The following is a 24,619-nucleotide window of genomic DNA, read 5'->3' on the forward strand; positions in this document are numbered from 1 at the left end:
CAGATGGTTTTGAAGGTTTCTTCTATTTCTAAAAGAAAGGCTGTTACACTACTGATTCCAATTGGATGTTCTATTGATCAAGCGGGTGTTCTCATTTAACTCTTAGGGAAGCAGAAAGCTTCGTTCACCAGGTCTCCCCAGTAGCAGTGTTCTGGTTAATGGGGACTTTAATGTGTGAGCCTCAACTTAACTATCAAACGTAAGTTTTAAAGGAAAATTTGCCATCCTCCCCATATGTCTTCCTCAAAAATGTTTTTTAAATCCAAATCAAATGATGATTACTTTTATTAATGGCAGACCATGGGCATTCACCGGAATGTATCCGAAGACCCAAATATGTGAATAACACTTGAACATAGAATTCCCTCCATAAAATGAAGCAATGATTCTGTTAAATAGGGGATTAAAGTAATTTATCATGCTATTAAGTTCTGTCACTAAAACAAATGATGCTTTCTGTGCTAGAAAAATATGTAATGTTTTTGGCACTTCTCGTATGCCGGGCACTGTTCTAAGTGACATGTACGTATTAACTCATGTCATTTCTCTCAAGAAATCTTTGAAGTAGGCACTTTAAAAAAAATTATCCCATTTGATGGATGAGGAAATTGAGGCACGTGGGGGCTCGATAACTTCGACACGTAGCGAGTGAGATTCAAACCCAAGCGATGCGACTCCACACTCTCAAACATGGCACCAGACATTTACGTCATGCTCTTGGTCTACGGAGGAACAGTCATGCGCAGCGATGAGGGGCAGCCAGCGCCACTGCAGAGAGAGGCAAAGTCTGAGTGGTGGGCTAAGTGCAGTCACTAATCACTCGTTTCTACACATCAGCCTCACTGGGCCCAAGATCCAAATTTCCACTCAACAAAAGCAAATTTCTTTGTACAGTTGACCTTCATGACCTGTGACAAATACTTGGAAGGGTGATTGTTGAATCCGTGAATGCTAGAGCTCTGCTTGATCTCCTGTTTTGGATTAATCTGTTCCTCCTCCATTCATGTATTTCTCCTTTTGGATTTCATATGCTAATTTCTAGCAGTGCTAAGAGAATTCCGCGTGGCCTCTCTGCATACCCGTTGTTTATTCGTTCTGAGGTACAAAATGGTGCTCTGTGGGATGAAATAAATGAATCGTGGCAGGTTTGAGAAAAATGAACTTGCTATTACACATCCTGCCCATAATTTTTTTAATTTCTCCCAGATGATTGAACTAAGATTCAATTCCTTTTATTGCCTTCAGTATTTCAGCCAAAATAAGACAGACTGCAAAAAAAAAAAATGCTAGTGATATTTTTTTTCTTCTTTTTGGTCTAAATGTTATACAGTCACTTAAATACCAGTTAGGAAGATAAACGTTTCAGCTCAATTTTTCTCACTTGTGAGCCATTGCTTTTTCCCCTTCTTAACCTCCTTCAGAATTCAGTCATCAACCAGGAGCCAGTCATTTCTGCCACTAACTAACTTTTCATTTCCTGAATTCATTAATATCTGCTGCTTGTACACTGCACACATTCAAAGTGCCCACTTCAAGCACCGCCATTTATTCTCCTAGAAATGCATCATTACCTAAGGGAATAAACCCTTTTAACCTGTATCAGCAATCAAAGCGCTCAAGTAAATGATGAAGTAAATGAATCCAAATTATAGTGCATTCAGATCACAATTCACAAACCCTTTGCCCTTCCCTTATAAATTTATCTTTGGACGTAATAGCCCGTTTGCAAATAATGTAAGAGACAAATTGGTCTGCCCCCTCCCCCTTTCGCTCAGGTTCAATTGGACCAAGATGAACACAAAGTACCTCTTTGCAAGTGCATGGAGATACACACCTACCACAGGCTTGTCTCCAATGCCAAAAAAAAATTGGAATTGACCTAAAAGTCCTTCAATAGGAGATTGGGTAAAGTATGGTGTAGCCATAGCTGGAAATGCTCTGCAGTCATTACAAAAGAGATGTTTATTCTCATAAAAATATAAAGAGTTGCAAGGGAGTGAATGATAAAGACCAAATTCAGGATAATGGCTACTTCTGGCCTGGAGGAAGGGTATGGAGTTAGAGAGGGGAGTATAGGCAGACTTCAACTAACTTCATAATGTTCTACTGAGTTTTGTGGCAAGTACGGAGGTGTCCTTACATTATGTTTCATATCTTACAGTGCAGCTGAATTATTTACTAGTTTATAAAATTCTTTGAGCCACTGACTAGGAAATTCCTACTGAGGTAAAATTAAGTCATTGAGAGTGTGTTTCGTTATGATGTTTCGAAATTGTTTTATGCGTCAGATGAGGATAACGTGCTCTGGAATGAGCATAAATGTCAACGGGTGAGATCTCAATCTTAGAAGACCTTGATTATTGGGGGAGAAAGTTATTGGTGTGGACAACAAAGGCAAGCTCAGTGGCAAAAACAAGAACAAAACAAAGTGGATTATAAAGCATATATCCTGATTGGTTTAGCTGGGAGTTGGAGTCAACGATCTTTAGAGTAACTTCAGCTCTAGAATTCTACAGGGCTATAAAACCAGTGTTAGTAACCATTTTTCACCAACCTTCTGATGCCTTTGACCAACAATCTAGATGTCACCCTGATCCAGCTAAGCTTCAGTTATTAAGCAAATACATCTTAAATGCCTACTATGTACATTGTGCTGGCTGCCAAGAGGGCTACCAAAATGAATCAGGTGTGGACTCTGTCCTCAAGAACACCCAGTAATGTGAGTAGGACAGCCACATAAGCAACTCACCGTAATGCACTACAGTAAGCTCTGTAGCCAAGGTAAGAGCAAAAGTGCTTTAGGAACATCCAAGAAAGCATTTCCGTGGGAGCAGGAGTCAGGAAAGATTTCACAGAAGACACGGTATTTGCTCTGGACCTCATAGGATGAATAGGGATAATTTATGCCTAAGCAAAAGCATAACCAAAGGCATAAGACGTGAAGGTGTGTGGCACATTTCAGTGAACAGTGAGTAGTCCAGTGTGACTAGATCATAGGAGAGTGTAGTCCAGATCATAAGGACTCTTGAATATCATACATAAGAGTCTGAATTTTGTTCTGTAGGTTTTAGGGAACTATGAGAAGATTTTAAAGAATGGTCAGGTTCACATTTTGGAAGGATCGCTGGAAGATAAACTGAAGAGAGAGGTGAAGCCTGGAGAGTAATTGGGAGGCAATGTAGTCCAGACCAAAAAATGGTGGGAGCCCGCTCCAGGGCAATGGTAACGAGAATGGAAAGAAGACAAAAGAACAGAGAGGACATTTCTATGTCCGAATAAACAAGGCGTAATAAGAGGCCGAGGAAGGAGTAAAAACCAAGCTTGGATGTTCGGTGCTTTCCTCATAGAACTTAGGAGAGCCAGGCTTTATAAGGAAGATAGTAAGTTTGGTCTGGAAATGTTTAATCTGAAAGTATCTACACGACCATCAGGTGGAGATGTCCATCAGCAAGGCTTGTTTGCTGTCTCCCCAATACATACCTTGGCTTCAACCTCTTGTCTCTACTTCCATTGTTCCCAACCTAGTCCAAGTCACCACCATCTCTCCCCTGGACTATTAGAATAGCCTCCTAACCACTCTGGCCCACCTTAGAGCATATTCTCCATACAGCAGCTAGAGTGATGTTTTAAATTTTTAAATCAGATCTTATCACATGCCTCCTCAAAGTCCTTAAATAATTTCAGAAATTTTCAGAAATTTTCAGAAATGTCAGAAATAAATAACAGAATAAATCCAAACTTTTTGCCATGTCTTACAGGGCCCTACAAGATCTGACCTCTGATTATCCTTCTGAACTCATTTCCTACCATTCTCCCTTTTGTTCATTTGGCTTCAGCCATATTGGATTTTTTTTTCCTGTTCTTCTTGCAAACCAACTATGGAATCCAGATTCCCAATCCAAGTGAACAGTTTGAGTGACTCAGTAAGGTCCTCAGTGGGTGTCCGATCACCGTAAACACAAGGTTTAATTTGCATGTCGATAACTCTGAAAGTTCCAGCCCTCTGGAATTATTTAAGCAGGTCAACGCAGGCTTCAAGAATGTAGCCAGCCAAAGTCCAGAGAAGAGCAACTAAATCATCAAAAAAGTTGAGGCAGGGGCCAGGAAACCCCATAAAAGGACACTTGAAATCCTGGCATGTCAGTAGTCTCTACCATGCTACCTCACCTCTGGTCAAATAGCACTTTAGAATTTTTCTGTTGGGTTTTCATTCCCAAGGACATAACTCCCAACTCAACTGGAAGTCATGGGGTCATTAAGACCATGCTTCCTTTATATTCTCCAGAATGCCTATCATAGATCTATAAGCATTTAGCATGTGTTCTAAGGACCACCTGAATTGAGATGACATTTAGTGGCATTAAATTCAAAATCCAAAATGGTAAAGATGAGGGAAACTTGGCTTGGTTGAAAGAACTAACAGTTTGGCCTCAACCTGAGTTGAAAGAGGGACTATTCAGTCTATCATACTCTTCCCACACCCAGGAGAGTGCTTTAGATACAGCAGGTGCTCCACAAATATTTGTTAAAAGGATGGATGAAAGGCTAAATACATTAACGCAAACTCAGGCAGTGTTATGCTAGGAAATAATGCTCCAGCGACAAGAAGCAAACAGTTTATTTTTCATTCTGTGTTCGTCAGATATCTGGGGTACCATGTCTATTTCTAGACAATCTAATTGAAGAGAGGCATCGCTGACTAGAATCCTGTGGGGGATAGACCAAAATTGTGAGTGTTCCAGAAATAGTATTAGACACCAGTGGAGTTCAACCTGATGGAGAGATGAAGAGGGGGGTATAACAACAGCCTTGCAATACTTGGAGGGCCGTCATGCAGAAGAAGGAACAGAATTGCTTTACGTACTCTAGCAGATAGTGCTAAAGGTTGGGAGTCCTAGAGAAACAAATTTCAGCTCAGAATAAGAAAGTGCTTTCTTACAATAATTAATGTCCCGTGCTGGAGTAGGCTAACTGAAATGGTTGTACGCTCCCCTCCAATCGCATTTGTTTTTTTTTTCCGGGCAGGTAAAGGGTCATCACATAGCAGGATATTGTAGGGGAGATTTCTGAATTGAGAAGAAGATTGAACTGAGGAAGTGTTTTTCCAACTAGATTGCAACCCATTAGTGGAGCCATGAAATCAATTTGGTGGGTCCTGACTGGCGCTTCTTTCTTTTTTCCGGTGAATTAGAATACAATAGAAAGTATCAGAGAGCATCGCAGGTCACAAAGATGCAAAGATGAGTGCGGTGTTGAGTAGCCGATTTTGGAACCATGTTTACATATGTATGAATGTACCTACTGGGCCACAGCGTGACATGCTCTTCTTACCATGGGTTGCGATCGAAATTGTTTGAAACCCACTGCACCGAGACCTTTTCCAGTTTTCATATCTGGTGTCTAAGAATGCTTGTCTCTGTTGCAGAGGTCCAAAATTGCTGTCTATGAGAAAATGTGGTCTTACATGAAATCAGCAGAGCCATCTGTGTTTACCAAAACAACAGCAGACGGAGTGGCCCGGGTGCGGAAGTCCAAGGGAAAGTTCGCCTTCCTGCTGGAGTCAACCATGAATGAGTACATTGAGCAGAGAAAACCGTGTGATACCATGAAAGTTGGTGGAAATCTGGATTCCAAAGGCTATGGTGTGGCAACCCCTAAAGGCTCAGCATTAAGGTGGGTGGAATAATATAACAATATCCGTGTTGTTATAGTATTCCACCTACCCTGATGCATTTTGTTGTCATTTTCTTTCTTGTGGATTTTGAGGTAACTTTTAAAAGTTTAAAACCTACAATATTCCATGGAGTTAAATAAGACGGTAAATTATGGTTTCATCTATTTAATGCATCCATTTTTTTTTAATGTTCTCTCTCTGTGTTGTCCTCTCTGACTGTTTGTTGCTGTTTTAATTTTACAGTTCAACGGCTTTTTCAATTTAAATGGTAAAAGCCAAGTTATGGTGCCATATGTGACGAATGTTAATTGCATGGATGTGGTGTTCTTGTTACTTTTTTTCTCAAAGACAACTTCCCCATCCCGCACACTTCGGTTTTGAGCAAATGTTACCCTCCATGCCACCTTCCAATATTTAACCCTGTATTCGCTGTACAGACATTTTTCTAGCTCCACGTTCTGTGAAATTTAGCCAATTTGTCCTCTTGTGCTCCTTTTTATACGTTAACGATTTCCTACGCATTTGTGCATTTTCTTACAAGTTATGTTTTATCGTTTCAAGAAATGCTGTTAACCTGGCAGTATTAAAACTGAATGAGCAAGGCCTCTTGGACAAATTGAAAAACAAATGGTGGTACGACAAAGGAGAGTGCGGCAGCGGGGGCGGTGACTCCAAGGTCAGCCTCAATGTCACCACAACCGGGTACCCTTAGTGACGAGTAATCGGCAAGACTGTTATCTTATTACTGAGGAGAGAGCACAAGACGCACACAGAGAGTGGAATGACCAGGTTATTCCGCTGCCTGGCAGCTTTGGGAACCAGAAAGACTTTGGGGCACTGCCCGCATTTTTGATCTAACTTGGGTCCCTTCTTAAACTCCCAGACAGAGGCTCCCCCTCCACACCCCTTCCTTCCCCTCACACGCCAGACCGGTTGCCTTATGAAGGCCACGGTGTGGGTCTCCACGGCCTAGGCTCTCAAGAGCCCAAGGCTTTTCCTTGAGACTGTCCCCGCCTGCCTCACATGAGCGGTGTGAGAAGTCAAATCTATCTACTGAAAAGTCGGGTTACGGCCTTTTTTTCCCCCTAAGGCATGATGGTTGCTCACCGAGGTTGATTGGTTGATTAGAGTTGCCTTCTTCAGTCGTGTGTATGAGTGATGAGATGTTGTTCTTCATATGCGGTGGCCTATTTAAGCTGGCCCCACTTAACTTGAAAAGCCAAAGAACGAGCTCGGTTTCAAGTTAAATGGGGTCTTTCTTCAGTAGGCCACCCCATATACAGACTCGGCAAAGATATTTTGTATCTTTAAACAAGCGCGTCGCCTAACCGTGATACTCCATGTGTATGAATCCCTGATTTGGCTTCTCCGTAGCCGTGTTCTTGGTTCAGGTAGGTCTAATTGTTATCCAGGCTGCCATCATGAGAAAACCCATCTCACTTGGCATTCCTTTGGCTCCATAATGCTCTTCGGGACTAGAAAGAACGAATAACCCTCATCCAAGCAACGAGAAGTAGTTGCAAGCTCAGAAGCCATGACAGCAAGTAGTGGAAGGACACGTTGGGTAAGTACAGGAGAGGACCTGAGAACACAATCCTCCATGACCCAAAGGGCATGACAATTATATTGAAGCATGTAAGATCGACTCTTGTACAACCAAGATACCATGGGCATCTCTTAAGGTGAAGAACAGTGTTTCCCACACACAGGCCAACAGACAGGCAAGCCAAACCTTTTCTCCTTCGGAGACAATGGTTACACCTCTGCTCTCCTCTTTCTCTCTCCATTCCGCAGGATCCTGATGGAAAAGTTAGTTTGCCAGTCTGCAGGATAACATGGGTTTGGAAACACTGATACAGAGCACAGAGCACTTTCAAAGTGATAAATTCAAATACAACTTTCTTCAACACATAATCTTACCAGGCATTGGTGAGGTCTTTTGCTGTAAAACCTTGATTAACCAGAACTCACCTAACCACTACCCCAACTAACTGAATTGCCCCTCCTCAGTACTCCACATTGATGAGAAAGCAGCAATAGTACCAAAACAGAAGACTGCAACGAATTGATCTTTTGTTGTTGTTGTTAATCATTTGCCACGAGATGACCTGTGGTTAGGTCACATTCAGCTTTGTCTCCCATATCTTCTATCTGGATTGACCCTCAAACATTAGAGGCTGCTTCCCGGAGGCGAGAAAGTGGATACAAGCATTTTGAGGAAAAAAAAAAAAAAGTCATTAGCCAAGAATGAAACAAAATGAGTACTCTTATCGAAAATTCCATTCATCCCTTATGGATTCCAATTAATCAAGGTTTTACCGTGTGTCAGAAAGCAGTAACTTCCTTTCCCACCAGTGTGAACTGATGACAATCACAGTTTAGCCAAGCTTTGGGCTCCTTTGAGGTTTACAATGGCTAACCTGACACCTAGAGTATTTAGCACCTTCTTCTTGGTCTTTTTCTCATGTTGTTAGCAGGCCACGGAGAACCTAATTAGATCATGCAGGATGAAACCCGAGCTGGATTGGATACACTGCTCTCGAGAATTCACTCAGCATGGTTACGAAGGAGCCATGGACTGTGTCAAGATCCACATGATGCCAAGTGCCCAGAAGTTTTCAAATAACCAGATGTGTGATGTTACACAAACCAAAAAAATCTGCATGTATTTGGCCGAATGTTTACTTTCCACCCAGATGTTTTGGTATATCATGAAGACCCCTAGCACTTTAGACCAGCTATTTGCTAATTACAACGAGCAATCAAGCTTTTCTCTTTCCTCAGCTGATACTGCTGCAAAGTTATCAAGTAACTTTATTGCCAGCCCACGATTTCCAGATTATCTGATTTTTGATATGCAAATAGAGAAAGATCTCAGTAGAGCCTAAATGTTTCCAACTTCTTTGGCGTTAGTGCTACCTGCCAGGCATCTCTCAAATCGCTTGTTTTGGTCATCCCTCCAGCCAGCCTTTTGAAATAAGTCAACCCTTTTCTCAGCTCTGGATAATAGTAAAATGAGTGCTGCCTATCCAACGATTGCTTATTCTGTTTCCGGATTACAAGGAGCTTGCCTTTATCTTCTTCCTCCTTGCTACCTACGGTTCTCTGGGCGTGAGCAAGAGTATCGGGAAAGGGGCCAAGAGAGGTTTGTTAAGCAAATGAAGACTTTAGATTGTCAGTTGAAGTTTTTCCTTAAGAGAACAAATTTTTTTCTCAAATGTTGCAAGCATGTGTTAGATACAATCATATGGGTCACAGACCTATCCGCTAAAGTATTTCTCACAAGGACCTCCACGGTGGCAACGTAGTATAGTAGGTTTGAATTACAAAACAGACGTGAAGTAATAAAACCGTCCTTCTTCAAACCTGTTTTGTAATTTAGGACTTTCCCATTCAGACAGTCCTTCCCCTCCGTCGGTCCAGATCCATGCAGTTTAACTGAATTAGTAAAATGGCTTGGGAATTACACTTCCTGATTGTATTCCATCCCCAGTTACCATGACAACTGACTGTTGAATATATAGCATCATTTCACAGAGAATGAGACCCAGAGATGGTGGTGACTTTGAGAAGGTCACACAGCTAATGCTGCCACAAATCTCTGCTGACTTTCAGGGTCACCTCTTGCGATGATACTGCAGACAGCAATTTATCACATGTATCCATCCAATGAGCAATGTGAATCTGATTGCATGTGATAGATTTCCCTAAGAATCAGGTTCATTCACAACTACCTGGCTTACAAGGCAAATGGCGTATTTAAGCCATTTCAGCCCTCAGTACTGATTACTAAAAATGACAATAATCACAAAGCCTGACATTTATGAGTGCTTTTACTTTTGCAAAAACACTCCCACACCTATTATCTCTGAAACGGGGAGAGGTGGAAAAACCTGTAATACTTATCTCTCCGGTCTCTCTCCTGCGACCTTAAAATAACGCTAATATGGGCAGTTATGTTAAATTGTTGACTTTAACCCCCTGGCATGAGCCGTCATGCGTTCTAAGCCTAGTCTCAAAAAGTTACTCCTCTTTGGAAGGAACCAGCAATATTTTCGGGCTGTTTTAAATGTGCACGTGCCCAAACTAATGAAATAGATATTTACTTCATTTTTGAATACAGGGGATTAAGACAAGGTCAGTCACTGAGGTGGCCCCTGAGCCAGACCTATAGACTAGAACTGAAATACTGCTTGGTTTCACCAGTCTCCTGAACCTGGGCTAATAGGACCCCAACAAATCATACCTGATCCTTCCTTGATGGCCTACAAATGTACAGGCAAGGATCATGAAAGTTAGAGGTGTGGTCGGGGAATTTTTAACCTGCGAATCACCCTTTGTGTTAGCGCGTTATCACGGCGTGTGCGCAAATGCAGTAATTAAGAGCCAGTAGGTTGTTTCGGTAATAAACCCCAAGCACCAGGGCTTTGTGACACAGCCAGCGAAAGCCTGTCGCTGTGAATCACAGCAGAATGGGGATTTAGCTGCTGAATGACCACATAAGCACAGCCTCCCTCCACAGCTGCCCGTCACCTCAGACTTTCAAATTCTTCTGATCTGCCCCCACCCACCCTGCTTCACTCCCTTACTCTTGGGGAAAGGGCACCAGCTTAGCTTTCCTGAGTAGACTTACCTTACTAGAGGGGGTCTGGTCTGTGAAAGAAGCTATCTGTGACTGGAGTGACAAGGCGTTATGGACCCTACCCTACCTCACCCTAAAGTGGCCCTGGCTTCAGTTCCATCTAGGGATTCAGACTTCCAGTGTCTGTATGTTGCAAGCTGGAAACCGGCAGGCTTTGTGCTTTGGGGGAACATTGGAGCAGAACGTTTAAATGGAACCATTCTGAACCCCTTGACCGGAAGGAGAGCTGTATGATAGGTGCCTTAGCTTGCAAGGCGTCTAGGGAAGTAAGCGATGACGATGCGATATGCAGTTAAACTTTGATCGATTGAAGTGGTTGAATGATCATTATGATTTCTAGGATATTGATAGAGAAATGCAGCGGGGTTATATTCAAAACTATACAGAGACTAGAATAAACTAACCAATGTGACCCTAGGGAAGGAAGCGCTTAGGGAACTTGCTTTCAGAAACTCAAAAAGTGGCTTGCAGTGAAAATGAGTTGTGTTTCTTTTCACGTGGGTGCTTTTATAGTACCTGGAAAGAGTTTGTTCTCTTAAGAAATTCAGTCATCCTTCCTTCTAATCGCTAGCAGACATTTTTTTAAACCTCAGGCATTTGCTTAGCAAGTCTCGTATCCAAAGATAGTAAAAAGTTGGTGGTACTTAGATGAATGAGGTGGTGCTATGTTTCCCATATGTATAAATGAGATCCTCCGTTTTGTGTGTATTTCTTCTTCCATGTATGTCTACAATCCTCCTCTCCTATGCCGCCGTCTCTTAACCGCTTCTCTTCCACACCCAGAATTCTTTGACATTCTTGGGCCTTGGGTAACGGATGTGAATCTACATCTGTCTTTTACCGGCAACAAGATGGACCTTTTATTGGCAGGAGCCATCCCTAAAGGTAGACATTTTGGATGCCCAGGGTTAAGACGGATCCCAATGACTCTTTATTGACACTGTTATGTGTGTAGGCAAGAATCATTACAGATCGATGGCACTTCCTGGGTCTTAGAAGAAGTTCCTGTGAATCACCGAGGCTGGTTTGGGATCAAGGAGTAGGGTGAGTATGTTATGCTCTTCGTTGGTTTGCATGTCTCTGTGCTGGTGCTGCCTCCTGGAAGTATGAAGAACCTGACAGTTTTCTTTCCTGGTAGTGACTAAATTTGCTCCTTGAACTTACTCAGGTCTTCTTCCCAAGAGCAAACCCTCACTTTCTCTCAAGTGGCTGCTTCAAGCAAGGGACCTTTTTGCCTTAAGAACTGAACCAGTCCAGTGACTGCCAAAACCATTGATTTTGCCAGATGGTGTTAAAGAATAAATTCTACCACCGGAAAAAAAAAAATGTAATCCAGAAAAAAAAATTAATTAATCCATTCTCATGATTTTTTTTTAAATTGACTGCGTGGCCTTAACATGATTTCTATGATTAAGACATGATTAGTTGCCTTTGGTGTTATCCTGATAACTTGAATGTGTTTCTTATTGACAAATAATGACCAAATGTTCAACACCAGAGCTACAGAAAGAGCAGCAGGAGTGAAAGGCCTGAAGGTAAGAATGCTATTGTACAATTGCCAAGAGGAAAGACACCGCTGCCGTGGCAGAGTGAAACGGTGTGTGTCTATACCCTTTCTGCCCCACTAAGACCAAATCGTTTGGTTTCCTTTCATTTGGAGAGAAGGTTATAGAACCACACTCTCCGAAAGGCAAGACAGCCATGGAAAAGAAACATGAAAGATTTGAAATGATTGAAATACATGCACTGTGGGTGGGAAGTTGGTGGAATGGGGGTGGGGGGTAAAATTTATGGAGAACAATTGAAATCCATTCTCTTTTGACTTTCTAGAGAGCGGTATAGCATTTGGCCCTTGGCACATGAGGCAAATCCCCATTGGTCACAGGTGGCAAAAGTGTGTTCCAAGTGCTAAATTCACCTTAAAGCTTCATTTCATCTGGCCTTGAAGCAAATATTTCTCAAAATATAAAACTAAGGCAATAGCATACTTTACATTGAAAAGAAAGAGAGGGAGAGAATGAGAGGGAAAAGATGGACTCTGCTGGTGCGTCCTGTCTAGTAACATCACTGCTGGAAAGTGCAGATAAGTGGATGCTGGAATGCGTGCTAGGAGAGGGTGGTATGTGCCCTGGCATGGCAGCAAGTAGTCAGGTTTCAGATCTGATATCCAGACCCCATTTGTTGTGATCTAATGGAGTGTAAGCTAAGACTGATTATCTTTCTATGGCTCACGGTCAAGAGAGGCCTATGGGGGGCCGGGGGGGCCGGGGAAGAAAGAAGATGCTGGCATCCATCATATTCAACTCTCAGTGAACGTTTTGCCTAGAGTCGGGGGCATGACCTCGACATCTTCAGAAACACATGTCACGTGGGTTTCCGATCTAATGTGAGATCAGTTTCTGTCTTCTCAGTCTATGTTTTTCTTTCTCGGTGCCACTGGGATGGACCAAAGGAAACACATTTATACATAATAAAACCCAACCAAATTTGATAGTTTGAGTTTTTAATGGATCTCAAAACAGAGTTTTCCAGTGCATCATGTCCGTTATGACTTGGGGAAATATCTGTGGCCACGTTTTAACCAAAACTGTTGTCTCCAGATGCTTAACAACTTCCCTGAGCCCCTTCTCTCCATCAGGGATGAATTGAGTGAGTCTTCCCACACAAATCGGGGTGTGTGAGATAGTCCACGAGCAACCATGGTTTTGGATTCCTGTTCCACATGGAGAGGTTGGACAAAGGCCGGGTTTGGCAGAAATCATCAGTGAAATTTGCAACTTGTAGAATCAAGGGGTCTATCCCGTTGAATTTGAGAGATTGTCATCTGGAAATGCACTGGCTTCACTCACATATCCACAAGTAACTTCTGTAGCCCAGATGCTCATCAATAGGTTTCAGTCACTAGCATTGTTAGGCCCTTAGTAAAATGACTCACAGCTTTCAACTCCCGATGTTATATGCATGCATTATTGAATTTGCTCTTTGCACTTATATTAAATTATGATCTCATTAGCAAGGAGTTAAATCGGTTTGAGCTACATTTGTGAACTACACAGATATAAATTCTCACTCAGAGGGAGCTTCTAGCAACTAAGCTCTGCATGACTGCCAATCATCAGGGCTGCCCCTGGGACTGAGGGTTGCTTGGGTGGCCAGAGCCCAGTAATGCCAGCAGTCATAGGTACGTGCTCCCAGGTTGTGGAGAAAGCTCACGCTGATCCAAGGGTAGAAGAATTGAAATAAACCCTCATTCTCCTAGAATCCTACATCCAGAAAGCCCTGTGAAAAGAATCAGATAGAGACTTTTTTTTTTAAGACTCCAGATTCTGGTATAGTCTAGGGCATATTTTGAGCTGCAGTGACCTCCAACAGCTACCGTACGGAGAGGTCACATATCCCAAGATAACCAACAGAAAACAATATGAAGGACCTCAGAGCAAATCCTTCCATCTAGCAAGGAATCCTCTCCTGCTTGGTCATCAGGTGGCTTCAACTTAATAAATCAAGACCTACCTGGGCAGAGCTGTCTACAGCTGCCTGAGTGCACATGCCTGTGATTTCCCGAGTGATGCTAGGAGTTTTCCAGAAAAATCTAGGGAAGGAAGTGAGCGATTGGGAAAGGTGAGTTGTCACCATGAAAAGCTGAAAGGTCTCCAGCAGAAAAGCCAGTGAAAGAGACGATGGATATCCTCCCTCCACCAGGCTGCAGACAGTTCTAAAAAGTCACCCCCCAAAAATCACTAGGTACCAAGAAGCAAGTGTCAGTAACTTGGAGTGAGGTTTAGATGAGGCATAAGGCGAGGGGAGGGCTTCCAGCTTAGGTTGTGATAAGCTTCCATTTTCATCATCCGGACACTGTGTTTGTTAGAGCAGGTTCTTAATTATGCAAATACACCACCCTTACTCATCTCTTTCTTTTACTTCTCTGTGAGCTCCTTGTCTTTCTCTGTAACCTACATATTTACCCATATATCTATCCCTCTCCCTCCTAAGGGCGCCATTGAAGATCTTCTGGTGTCATTAATTAAGCAGACATTTGCTCTTTAGGTGTCCCCGCTCAGAGACGAGAAGTGAAGCCACTGAGAGCAGGATATATCCCACAGTCTCTAGGGTAAACAAACTGTACTGCACCCCAGGTTCCTATATTTTTCAGGCTCAGAGACATATATCTACAGTACAGATTTTTATACCAACCCTTTCAGGATCGTCATTTGGAGGAATCAGCTTGGTCATTAACTCACTAGGCCATTTTTTCTTCTTTCCCCCTCTGGCGAGACTCCACACCCTCCCATCACTCGGCACATTTCTCTCTTTGTTCATGACTCCAAACTGCCTATTTGGGGCATTTCCTGAACTTGAAATTGAAAAATAAATAAATTGGACACTTCTTTGGAAATAGAGCAAAAATTTTAGTTACTTTTTTTTTTTAAATAAATAGTTCCTACCTTCACAGAAAAGAAAATGGTCTTCTTGTCCTAAAATAGTCTCCAGATGCAATGCTGGCCATCACTGAGAGAACACTGAACTGGTTGGCACAGCCCAGGAATGAGCTGGGAACCTGGACAACCGCCACCTGGGGCTGGATGCTTTGGATTAGTGAGCACAGTCCTTTGTAGCTGAGGTACTGCCCAGTGTGGATGGCAGAGATAAGCAAAAATTTGTATCAGCCAGTTAGGGTTGTTGTTGTTGTTGTTTCAAAAGTAGAACTCCTTTTCACGGCGCTACGAATTATAGGACTACCTCTATTAAAAGAGAGCAAAAGAGAGATGCCACTCCATGCCTGTCCCCCATACTCAGGATCCACTGTCCCACCACAGCTCAGAACTGCCCTCACATCCTTTTAAATGACTCTCTAACTCACATTTGCTCTTACCCTCTCCATCCGATCCACAATCCATATACATTTCTATGACTCGGGCGCGGCACACGCCGTTCTCTCCTTGAGGGAGCTTTACACTCTCTGAACATTGTGTAAACAAAATGGAACAAAGGGTTGGAGTTTGTAAGTAGTTACTCCGGTTCATTTCCCATTTCCCAAGAAGCTTTGCATTTTAACGAGGAATGATGTCCACACGTAGAGGGGTGTGATTCTCAGGGTGGAATTTCAGGTACCCGTGAGGAAAATAGTTTGGGACAGCGGGATATTCCCAGACCCCCTGAAATTACATCACCAAGCTCTCCTGTTCGCTCCCTGAGCCTCCTGACCCTTGCCTTTGTCTTGGGAGGGCTGTACTCAGCAGAAGGTTCGTAGCCAGCCCTTCAGAGGGGAGAATTCCTGAGTAATTTCCATGATAGGAATCTGACCTACTTTTTAAATTCTTTCTGTTCTCTATTGAGGTGAGTACAATAAATATTTCTGACATAATTCTCTTAGGTACTAGTTAAGGGCCTGCAGTAATTGCTGTGAAACATTCCCCTGGAGACATATAGCCGCAGCACGCTGAACGGCCCGCTGCAAGATACACCCTTGCTAGGTTGAGAGCTACTTGGAGTACGGTGGTCCCCAAAGACAAACTTCATTATGAACATCCAAGCGCAAAGAACAAATCTAAGGAGCACTGCTACCCTTTTGTGTGTTCCATTGGAGAATGCACAGTGCAGAGTTGAATATATAGTAATTTGCCCTCTGGCCTGCCCCATAATTTGCTGTGCAAGTTTAAGCAGATTGCTTAACCTATCTGTGCTTCAATTTCTTCACTTACAAAGTAGAGACCATAAATCTACCTTCTTAGAGTAATCGTTAAGCTCGAACAACAATAATTATGATAATTTTGTAAAACACCAGGCTGAAAACAAAGCACTAAAAGAGAGTTATCTACTCAAAACAAGTATTTGTTGAGAGAATGATTCTAAGCAGGGATGCAAATACCTAAGCCATGGTCCATGCACTTGGAAAGCGCATGGTCTAGTGGGAGTTACAAGACATGGGTATAAATTATAAGGCCAGGAAGAAGATGAAGGAGGGAAGAAAATATTGAGGTGGGGAGAAATGGTTTCATGGGGAAAGTGATGTTTAAAGTGACCAAATGCCCACCTAATTCCTCTCTCTTTAAAATACCAAATTGTGTGTGTGTGTGTGTGTGTGTGTGTGTGTGTGTGTGTGTGTGTTGGGGGAGGGTGTCAACACGTTCATTTGATTTGGATTGATCTGGGCAGTACATCCAGTAAAGTACAGTAAGAGAGAAAACGGCAGTTTTGCTCTGCCATCTCGGAAATTTATTCCCCCCTGCAGCAACCAACAGTTCTAGGAGATTTGGGCCTTTAAAGTATTTTCTTTTCTTGGCAGCTATCCTCACCTTGTTCAGTGGTATTATCTGTGATTTCTGATGACCGTTTTCATGCTCCTTGGCTGCGCTGCTGCTTGGAATGTTTGTTTTTCTCCTTCATTTTTATTTAGAAGTTCCCACACGCCCATTGGTTTGCTGCAGATTTCATAAGCCCTGCGATTTTCTTTTTCCCCAAAGACTAAACTTCTAAAAGTATATCATTTGTCAGATTTCTCTAAAGTCCCTGGGCATTGGATGAGGTCTGGCTGCTCTGGGACAAACTCGGCACAGTTGACACTCAGGGCTTAGTTGTGGCCGCTGTCCTGTGCCAAGTGGGGCGTTGAGCAGCATCCCTGGCCTCTGCCCACTAGACGCCCGCAGGGCCCCCTCACCCAGCTGTGACAATGAAAAATGACTCTAGACTTTGCCAAATATCCCCCTGGAGGACAAAATGACCCCTGATTGAGAACCACTGCACTAACTTCACCTCCACTGTGACCGTGGAGGCCGTAGCGACGGAGAGCAGTTAGCTGCCATTCTGTGGAAGCCACCGGATGGCCCACACCAGGGACAGGCCATTTGTCAGAAGTAGGACCCCAAATTGCTGGCCCACTGAGCCTGGGTTTTGGTAAGAGCGGACGGTGGCAACCCAGAACAGGCCCCGGCACGGGAAAAGCCTTCCATCCTCCAAAACCAGTGCTCCTCAAACTTTCTTTTGTTCCAAGACCCCTTTACACACTTAAAAAGTATAGGGAACTCCAGAAAGATTTTGTTGATGTGTGTCCTACTAATATTTACCGTATCTGAAATTAAAATGGAATTTTAAAAGAATGTACTCATTAATTTATTTTAAAAATAAAAAACCCAATATATGTTAACATAAATAACATGCTTTTTATGAAAACTATACTTTTCCAAAACAAAATTAGTAAGGAGTCCCATGATTTCCAAATCTCTTTAATATCTGGCTTCCTATAAGAGAATCGGATTCTCTTCAATTCAATTCAAGCAATTCATTCAATTGCTTTTTCATTGCAATATCACATGTCATGAAGCCTCCAGGAAACTCCACTGTACCTCATGAGACAATAAGAGCGAGAAGGGTGAGGGATGTCTTAGTGTTATTATAAAAACAGTTTTGACCAGGCAGACCCTCTGATGAAAAGGTTTCAGGGATTTCTCCAGGGGTTTTTGGACCACACGTTGAGAACTATTACTCTGAGCTAACATGTAACAAACACTATTATCAACCTCGTACCCTTGATGGTTGACAAGCTTCTTTAAAACCCAGGATCTCTAGAGAGAGATCGCTATTTGGACCATAGTGTGAGTGCCTTAGACCAGTCTGCTCTGTTCCTGAGATCTAGTGAGAGCCACCGTACTGAAGAAATGGGGTGAAGTCATTTGAAGAACATAGTACTTTGAGGGAGGACAGGGACTGGTAAGGACTTAGAGAGCAGGATGAGGACACTGCGCCCTTTGCAGGAAGACAAGGCGAAGCACAGAAAGGGGAAAGAACATGCTTTGTGATTTTTCCTGTGGTCCTGGTGGAATCGGGCACCCAGGTGCTATTGGGAAGCATCCCCCTGCCATCTGAGCCTGTGTGCCAGTGAGCACTGGGGGAGAGGTGGTGATAACACAAAACCTATAAGGGGAAAGGAGAAACCAAAGGGGGCCAGACAGCGGGAAGCAGGGGAGAAGGCGGTTCCAACACTGATCTCAGGGCCACAAATGGCCTGTCCATCCTTTAAGTCTTAGACGCCTGGGTGGCTCAGTCGGTTGAGCGTCCGACTTTGGCTCAGGTCATGATCTCACAGCTCGTGAGTTAGAGCCCCGCGTCGGGCTCTGTGCTGACAGCCCAGAGCCTGGAGCCTGCTTCTGCTTCTGTGTCTCCCTCTCTCTCTGCCCCTAACCCACTCACATTCTGTCTCTGTCTCTCTCAAAAATAAATAAACATTTAAAAAAAAATTTTTTTAAAGTCTTAGACTTGGGGCACCTGGCTGGCTTAGTTGGTAGACCGTGCAACTCTTGATCTCAGGGATATAAGTTCAAGCCCCACATTGGGTGTAGAGATTCCTTAAAAACTAAACATTTTAAAAAATAAACAAATAAATAATAAATAAATAAATAAATAAATAAATAAATAAGATTAAAAGTCTAAGACTTGACTTTCACTGCCAAGAGTATTTTAAAGAGGCTCAAAGTTTTATTTGAGTATCTTTTGTTGCTTTGCATCCCAAGCAAATCTGGTTGGCATTTGAGAAGGCTAAGGTTCTGGGCAATGATTGAAGGAACTTGTTTAAAGTATAAAAAGGACCTCAATTTGCCGGTGAGATACAAAATGCAGATGTCCTGGCTGCCAGCCCCAGCACCAACCGAGAAAGGGTCATCTCTCTGACACTCAAGGTTTACGGTTTTTCAAATCTCAAGTACTCTGCAATTGCATATTGTTTTAAATGATGATACATTTCTCGGAATGTCTCAGGATGAGATGGTCTCTCTGCTCTCAACAGCCAAGGGGGAAAGAAAGGAAACAGGCTTGGGGTCTGTCAGAGTCTGATAGAGGCCAGATCTCTGGGACTATAGAAAGTCTTACCAGTGAGTGGATATGTTGGCGGGTCCAACTTATCCCAGATAAGCTAAGAAACTCTATGGCATGTCCATAGTAACAGAAACGTGTCTGCTTTCCTTCTCGTAAGTTGGTGGCATTCAGAATAACACGCTCTGGTATTGGCAGTATTGCTCATGTGAATCTGAACACACGGTAGTTTATTGCCTCGTAACACAATTATGCCACCCTCTCTATATAATGCATTTGTTATCTGAGGTTGTGAGAGATGCTTGATTTAAAATTCATTAGCTCTAGAAAGATGACAAGGTAAAGGTCATTATTCCTATTTTGCAGCTGAAGAAATTGCGAAGGGAAGAAATCTTAACCTGGGGACCAGTAGGGTTTCCTGCGTTTGCTCAGTGGCTCTGACTGCAGGCCTTGCACTTTAAGAGGTGGAGGGCTAGGGAGCCATGGCTGGCCTCCTGGGGATGCAGCAGCCTCTCAGTTGAAGCAGTCTTCTCTTACTAGAACAGCTTACCTAAAGTGTTCCTCTACGATACTACCCACAGTTGGCCATTTTAGACCGGGCCATATTAATAATCCGCTTTTAAACAACCTGCTTCACCCTCCGGTCATCTGAGCTGACTGCAGACCTTCGGCCATATCAGAGAGACAGCCAGTCAGTAACAAAAAGAAGCCACGGGCCAGTTCTCTTGTTGTTGAAAGCGCCCCCATCCAAAACTCAGAGCTCCACGTTCTACCATCACTCCTAAGACCGGTCCGTGCATGAGGGTGGAGTGACCACACGTGTACAGTACGGTTCTTTCTGAGATCATGCGCATCTGGGCGACAGCTGTGTGTACTAAACGACAACTGGTCAGAAGGCATGTTACTCACGTAGAATCCATATCCTATTCTATTCAGAGTCATCCCTTTGCCTGGTTCCGCATATGGAAACGCTTCCCCTTCCAGCCCCATCCCCTTCCCCACTCCTCCATAGAACTCGCTTTCTGTCTGGAAGTACAACAAGACACCCGGTTAGATCAAACCTAACCCACCTCCGTCACAAAGCTACCGCAAGCTGCCGCCGACGATTGTCACCTGAGGGGAGACCCCCCCCTCACCACACACAGCCCATCCGAGGAGTGCCTTTGTTTTTTCGTATCCTCATTATTTAACAGTGTGTGCCGATTACTCAAAGCGATATGGGCAGGCCCTGGTAAACATAGCGTTGCTGTAGTGTTAACTTTTTATAAGGTAATGCTCAGGTTGCCTGCAGTGTCTAAAATTACTCTGTGGCCAGGGCCCCCTGCTTTATCGCTTTCTATAGTTTTAAAGTAGTTTGAAGCTTGAATAACATAAAATAACATAATATAATGTTATTTATGTTATTTCCCACGTGAAGAACGCCTGTAAACCTTGCAGTATTGAAACTCAGTGAACAAGGCATCTTAGACAAGCTGAAAAACAAATGGTGGTACGATAAGGGGGAGTGTGGAGCCAAGGACTCCGGGAGTAAGGTCAGTCGCTGAAGGTCTTTTTGTACTGATTAGCAATCACGTTTTGAACCACTGTTTATTTTCCACCCCCAAACGGCTTTCCTTCCCAACACACACTCCCTGACACAGTGGGACCCCTTTATAACACCGGCGCTAAAGGGACCAGGCCCACAGCAGCCTCTAGGCCTGCCAGGTGACATCAACCCTTGACCCGGAAGGAGCAATTGTTGACATGGCCACGCAATCCGGCCCAACGCACTTCCAAAGCTGTAAAATACCGAGCTGTGTTATAAAGGGGTTTTACTGTATTTCACATTTCGAAAGCTCAAAGAGAAAAATCTAACAACCACAACAACCCCTCCCTCCCCCCCAAAAAAGATCCATTTGTGACAGTACTTTTTCTTTACCTGTTACCGTGTCAGAGACTTTATAGTTGTAAATTCCTTTGGTTGTTAATATATTATGTCGATCCCATCTGAAAACAGTCAAAGAAATAAATAACCAAGACTGGTCTCTGTAAGCAGAATGCTTAGTCTCCTCCCAGCTGCTATCGTATTGAGTTCAGCCTCTATTTGGATCTCAAATATAATTAAGTCTGTCACACTCCTCTCTTCCAAAGGTGTCATTTGAATCTCTGTACGTAATACTTTTGAAATTGAGTCGCATGCTCCTTAAGGGTATACATTGTCAGGATAACATCACATTGAGAAGCATGAAACACTCTTCCCCGCCTCCTTCCTGCCCCCCTTTGCTCCCCTAAGAAAGTTCTTTTTAGTTTCAGTTTTTTGCCTCGCCTTTTTTTGAACTAATATTGTGGTATCAGTTAATTCATTTCATGAAGTGCCACTCATTTTCCCTGTGCCGTGAACCATTTTGCTACTGGTTTTCCACAGCCCACAACGGGAAATTCTGTGAAGCTTAAATGCAAAGAACGCAAAACTCTTCCTTGTTGCTACAGCACAGCATGGGTTCTGTCAAAGGCCACGTCTCCCCCGTCAAATACCGCATGCATAGAACAATCTCCTGGCAGAGGGAGGGTTACCAGCACTGGTCCATCTCCAGATGGACTGTGGAACCTCCTGGCAGATAGCCTCACCAGCCTCCTTCAGGAGATGATCCACTGTCTCATCAGTGACAGAAACTCTTACCACTTCTCCAGTTACCTGTCTTTTATGCTGGAAGAGTGACTGTCTGCAAGTTTATTGTGGACATGAGGCACGCATACCCCGGCCCTCCCCAGCCGTGCACTTCGATTCCTATTGGCCTTTTTATGGAGGTAAACAAGTATGGGACTGGCTCTCATAAAAATAGCATCAGGACATGGCCACGTCATCTCTCCATTTAATCCTTTAAATGGTACCAGGACTAGATGAGCCACAGGAGTGCTGAGCGCCAGCTTACAGCCATCAATCTGCTCACCGCGTTGTCATTTGAGTAAGATACTCAATTCACCCACTTAACAATGTGGGCATTCCATTCGATTGCATTCAGCAGCAAAATGGTTACATTCCCTCTAAAAAGACTACAAAATGCTATTTTATTTATTTATTTTTTTCAAAGAAAGGCTCCTGGCCCTTGGTGTGTCCTACCTCAAGGTAGGGCTCAAGACACCAACTTTTTTCTTTCCATTGTTCAGCAGTTCAGTTTTTGCTCTTTCATACAGGCAGATAGCTTAGTCAGATTTGCACAGTTTGACCTGAACGTCACTGACCGGCTTCCTCAATTCCCCCCCCCTCCCCATTTTAAATAGAAAACAGACAAGTGTAGTATTTTTTTAATTACTCACTACATTCCCTGGAGTAAAGCTAAAAACGAGCTGGATTTATTTATTTATTTACTTACTTACTTATTTATTTTCATCATCAGCCTCCTGGAGAAGCTTTCTGATTGGTGTGTGGAGCCAATTCAGGACCCAGTGGGTCCTCCTGACAGTTTCCCTAAACTCTCAGGAAGATGGAAGGGAGCCAGTTCTTTATGCTGTGCCCTCGTTCCAGCAGCACAAAGACTTGCCGCCCTGAGGATGAGAACTTAGCAACCAGTCCCCGAAGGGAGCAATTCCTCAGCCACCAGGGGAAAGGGGAGAGCTAATAATCCCTTTTAAACAAACCCTTGTGAAGTCACTCCCCAGATAAGAGTGTCAGGCACCTCTAATATTCTCACCTGGTAGCTTAAAGACAAGCCGTTGACAAGTTTGTCACAGGGAGAACAAGGGAGAAAGGGGTGTTGCGGGCCAGAGAGGGGAAAGAGTGCTTCAAGTCCCCAAATGAGAAGAGTGTTAACATTTATAGAGATTATGCCACGGCTCAACTCTGGCAAATGGCACCTTGAGGCTGGCAGAGGAACACATTGTGCTTGTGTTTACACTTTTGCTCCCATGGCCAAGTGCTGTTTTATTTAGTTGCTGACACCGTTCGGAGGCACCGAAGGAATTAAGGAGTCCAAATAAAAGAACATCTAGGCGAGGATCACAACTGTCAACAGAAGCACAATCTACCATCTTGCGGGCCGCTGTGAAACAGCAGCCGGTTGCCAGAGTCGAGCCATAACACTTACATCAATGTTTAGTTGTTTTACAACCGAGAACTATCCTATATTGTTGTCATGTGTTATAATTTCCCATTGCTTTTGTTGCCCCCAAGAACTAATCACGTTGTTCATTTCTCTTAGGACAAGACCAGCGCTCTGAGCCTGAGCAATGTGGCAGGCGTTTTCTATATACTTGTCGGAGGTCTGGGGCTGGCCATGATGGTGGCTTTGATAGAATTCTGTTACAAATCACGGGCAGAGTCCAAACGCATGAAACTCACAAAGAACACCCAAAACTTTAAGCCTGCTCCTGCCACCAACACTCAAAATTACGCTACATACAGAGAAGGCTACAACGTGTATGGAACAGAGAGTGTTAAGATCTAGGGGTACGGTCAAGGTCTAGTAAACTAATCAGCCTTACATGACTGTATGTGAATCTCTTTTTTCTTTCTTTGTGTTTTTTACTTCGGTTTATTGTTTCAAGTATTGTCCAGTCTTTGCAACCATTTGTTTCTTTGAAAACAATGGTTGTGCTTTCTCGTCGGGCAGTAGCGCTTTTCTAATAGCACCGTCGTAATTATACTGTGGCCTGCAACCCAAAAGGAAGAGAGATTCTCTAGAGCTGCGCTGTTCCGTGGAAATATTTGTGAGCTGCACATGTGAACCACAGGTGTAATCTGAAGCGCTCTAGTAGCTACACTTCTTTAAAGCAACACAAGTGAAATTAACTCAATGAGACATTGTATTTAACCCAATATACCCAAGATATCGTTCCAACATGTTATCGATATATAAAACGAATGAAATATTTTACATTATTTTCTTCACCCTAAGTCTTGGAAATCTGGGGTGTGTTTTATCCTCATGGCACATCTCAACGTGTCCTAGCCACCTATTGAGGGTTCGGTAGCCACATGTGGCTGCCGTTTTGGACAGCGCAGTTCTACAGAGAGCAGCCGTTCTGGAACTGATGGTAAAATGAGGAATGGAGGCAGGACGTTGCCCCCTTCAGAAAGGCAGTGCTTCCATGGGGCACGGCGGTTCTCTTAAGTGTAAGCCTGAGACCATTTCTCGAATCTTTGAGTGCCTTTGTTGTCCGTTTCTTGGAAGCGATATTCAGGGAAGTGTCTCCCCAAGAACAGTTGAGGCTCCCTGCTGCTGGCTGCTCCAAATCCATACTTAGATAAACCTGACTGGTGCCACCTTGACTGGGAGCTACAGCCAACTCCCCAGCCTTCCTCTAACCAATAACTCAGACACGTGCAAAGGCAAGCTTGAAGTAGAATGATCATCTATCTGTCCACTCTGGACGTGTTAAAAAGAATACAGTCTTGCTGTTATCTTCAAGTGCATCTGTCATCACCAACATGCCTCTCTGCAAGGAAAGAGAACAATTAGCAACTTCGTAGCCCTTACTTATTTCAGGTGGGAGATTTGTTACCCCACAAATCAACGACA

At 43.4% G+C, this 24,619-nt stretch overlaps 1 protein-coding gene across 2 annotated transcripts in view; it reads left to right on the plus strand.

Moving 5' to 3' along the window:
* Positions 1 to 24,619, plus strand: part of GRIA3 (glutamate ionotropic receptor AMPA type subunit 3) — a 267,194-nt gene that overhangs the window by 236,309 nt on the left and 6,266 nt on the right. Inside the window, exons 14-16 of one of the 2 annotated variants that reach the window (XM_047844668.1) lie at positions 5,426 to 5,673; positions 6,236 to 6,350; positions 23,300 to 23,547. In XM_047844668.1, coding sequence (XP_047700624.1) covers positions 5,426 to 5,673; positions 6,236 to 6,350; positions 23,300 to 23,545 — 609 coding nt within the window. In that variant the 3' untranslated portion in view covers positions 23,546 to 23,547. Of the gene's footprint in view, positions 1 to 5,425; positions 5,896 to 6,235; positions 6,351 to 23,299; positions 23,548 to 24,619 lie in introns of those variants that run through there. The other variant, XM_047844667.1, reaches the window with a different exon arrangement.

The sequence above is a fragment of the Prionailurus viverrinus genome, chromosome X (genome assembly GCF_022837055.1).
Source record: "Prionailurus viverrinus isolate Anna chromosome X, UM_Priviv_1.0, whole genome shotgun sequence".
Classification (NCBI taxonomy): domain Eukaryota; kingdom Metazoa; phylum Chordata; class Mammalia; order Carnivora; family Felidae; genus Prionailurus; species Prionailurus viverrinus.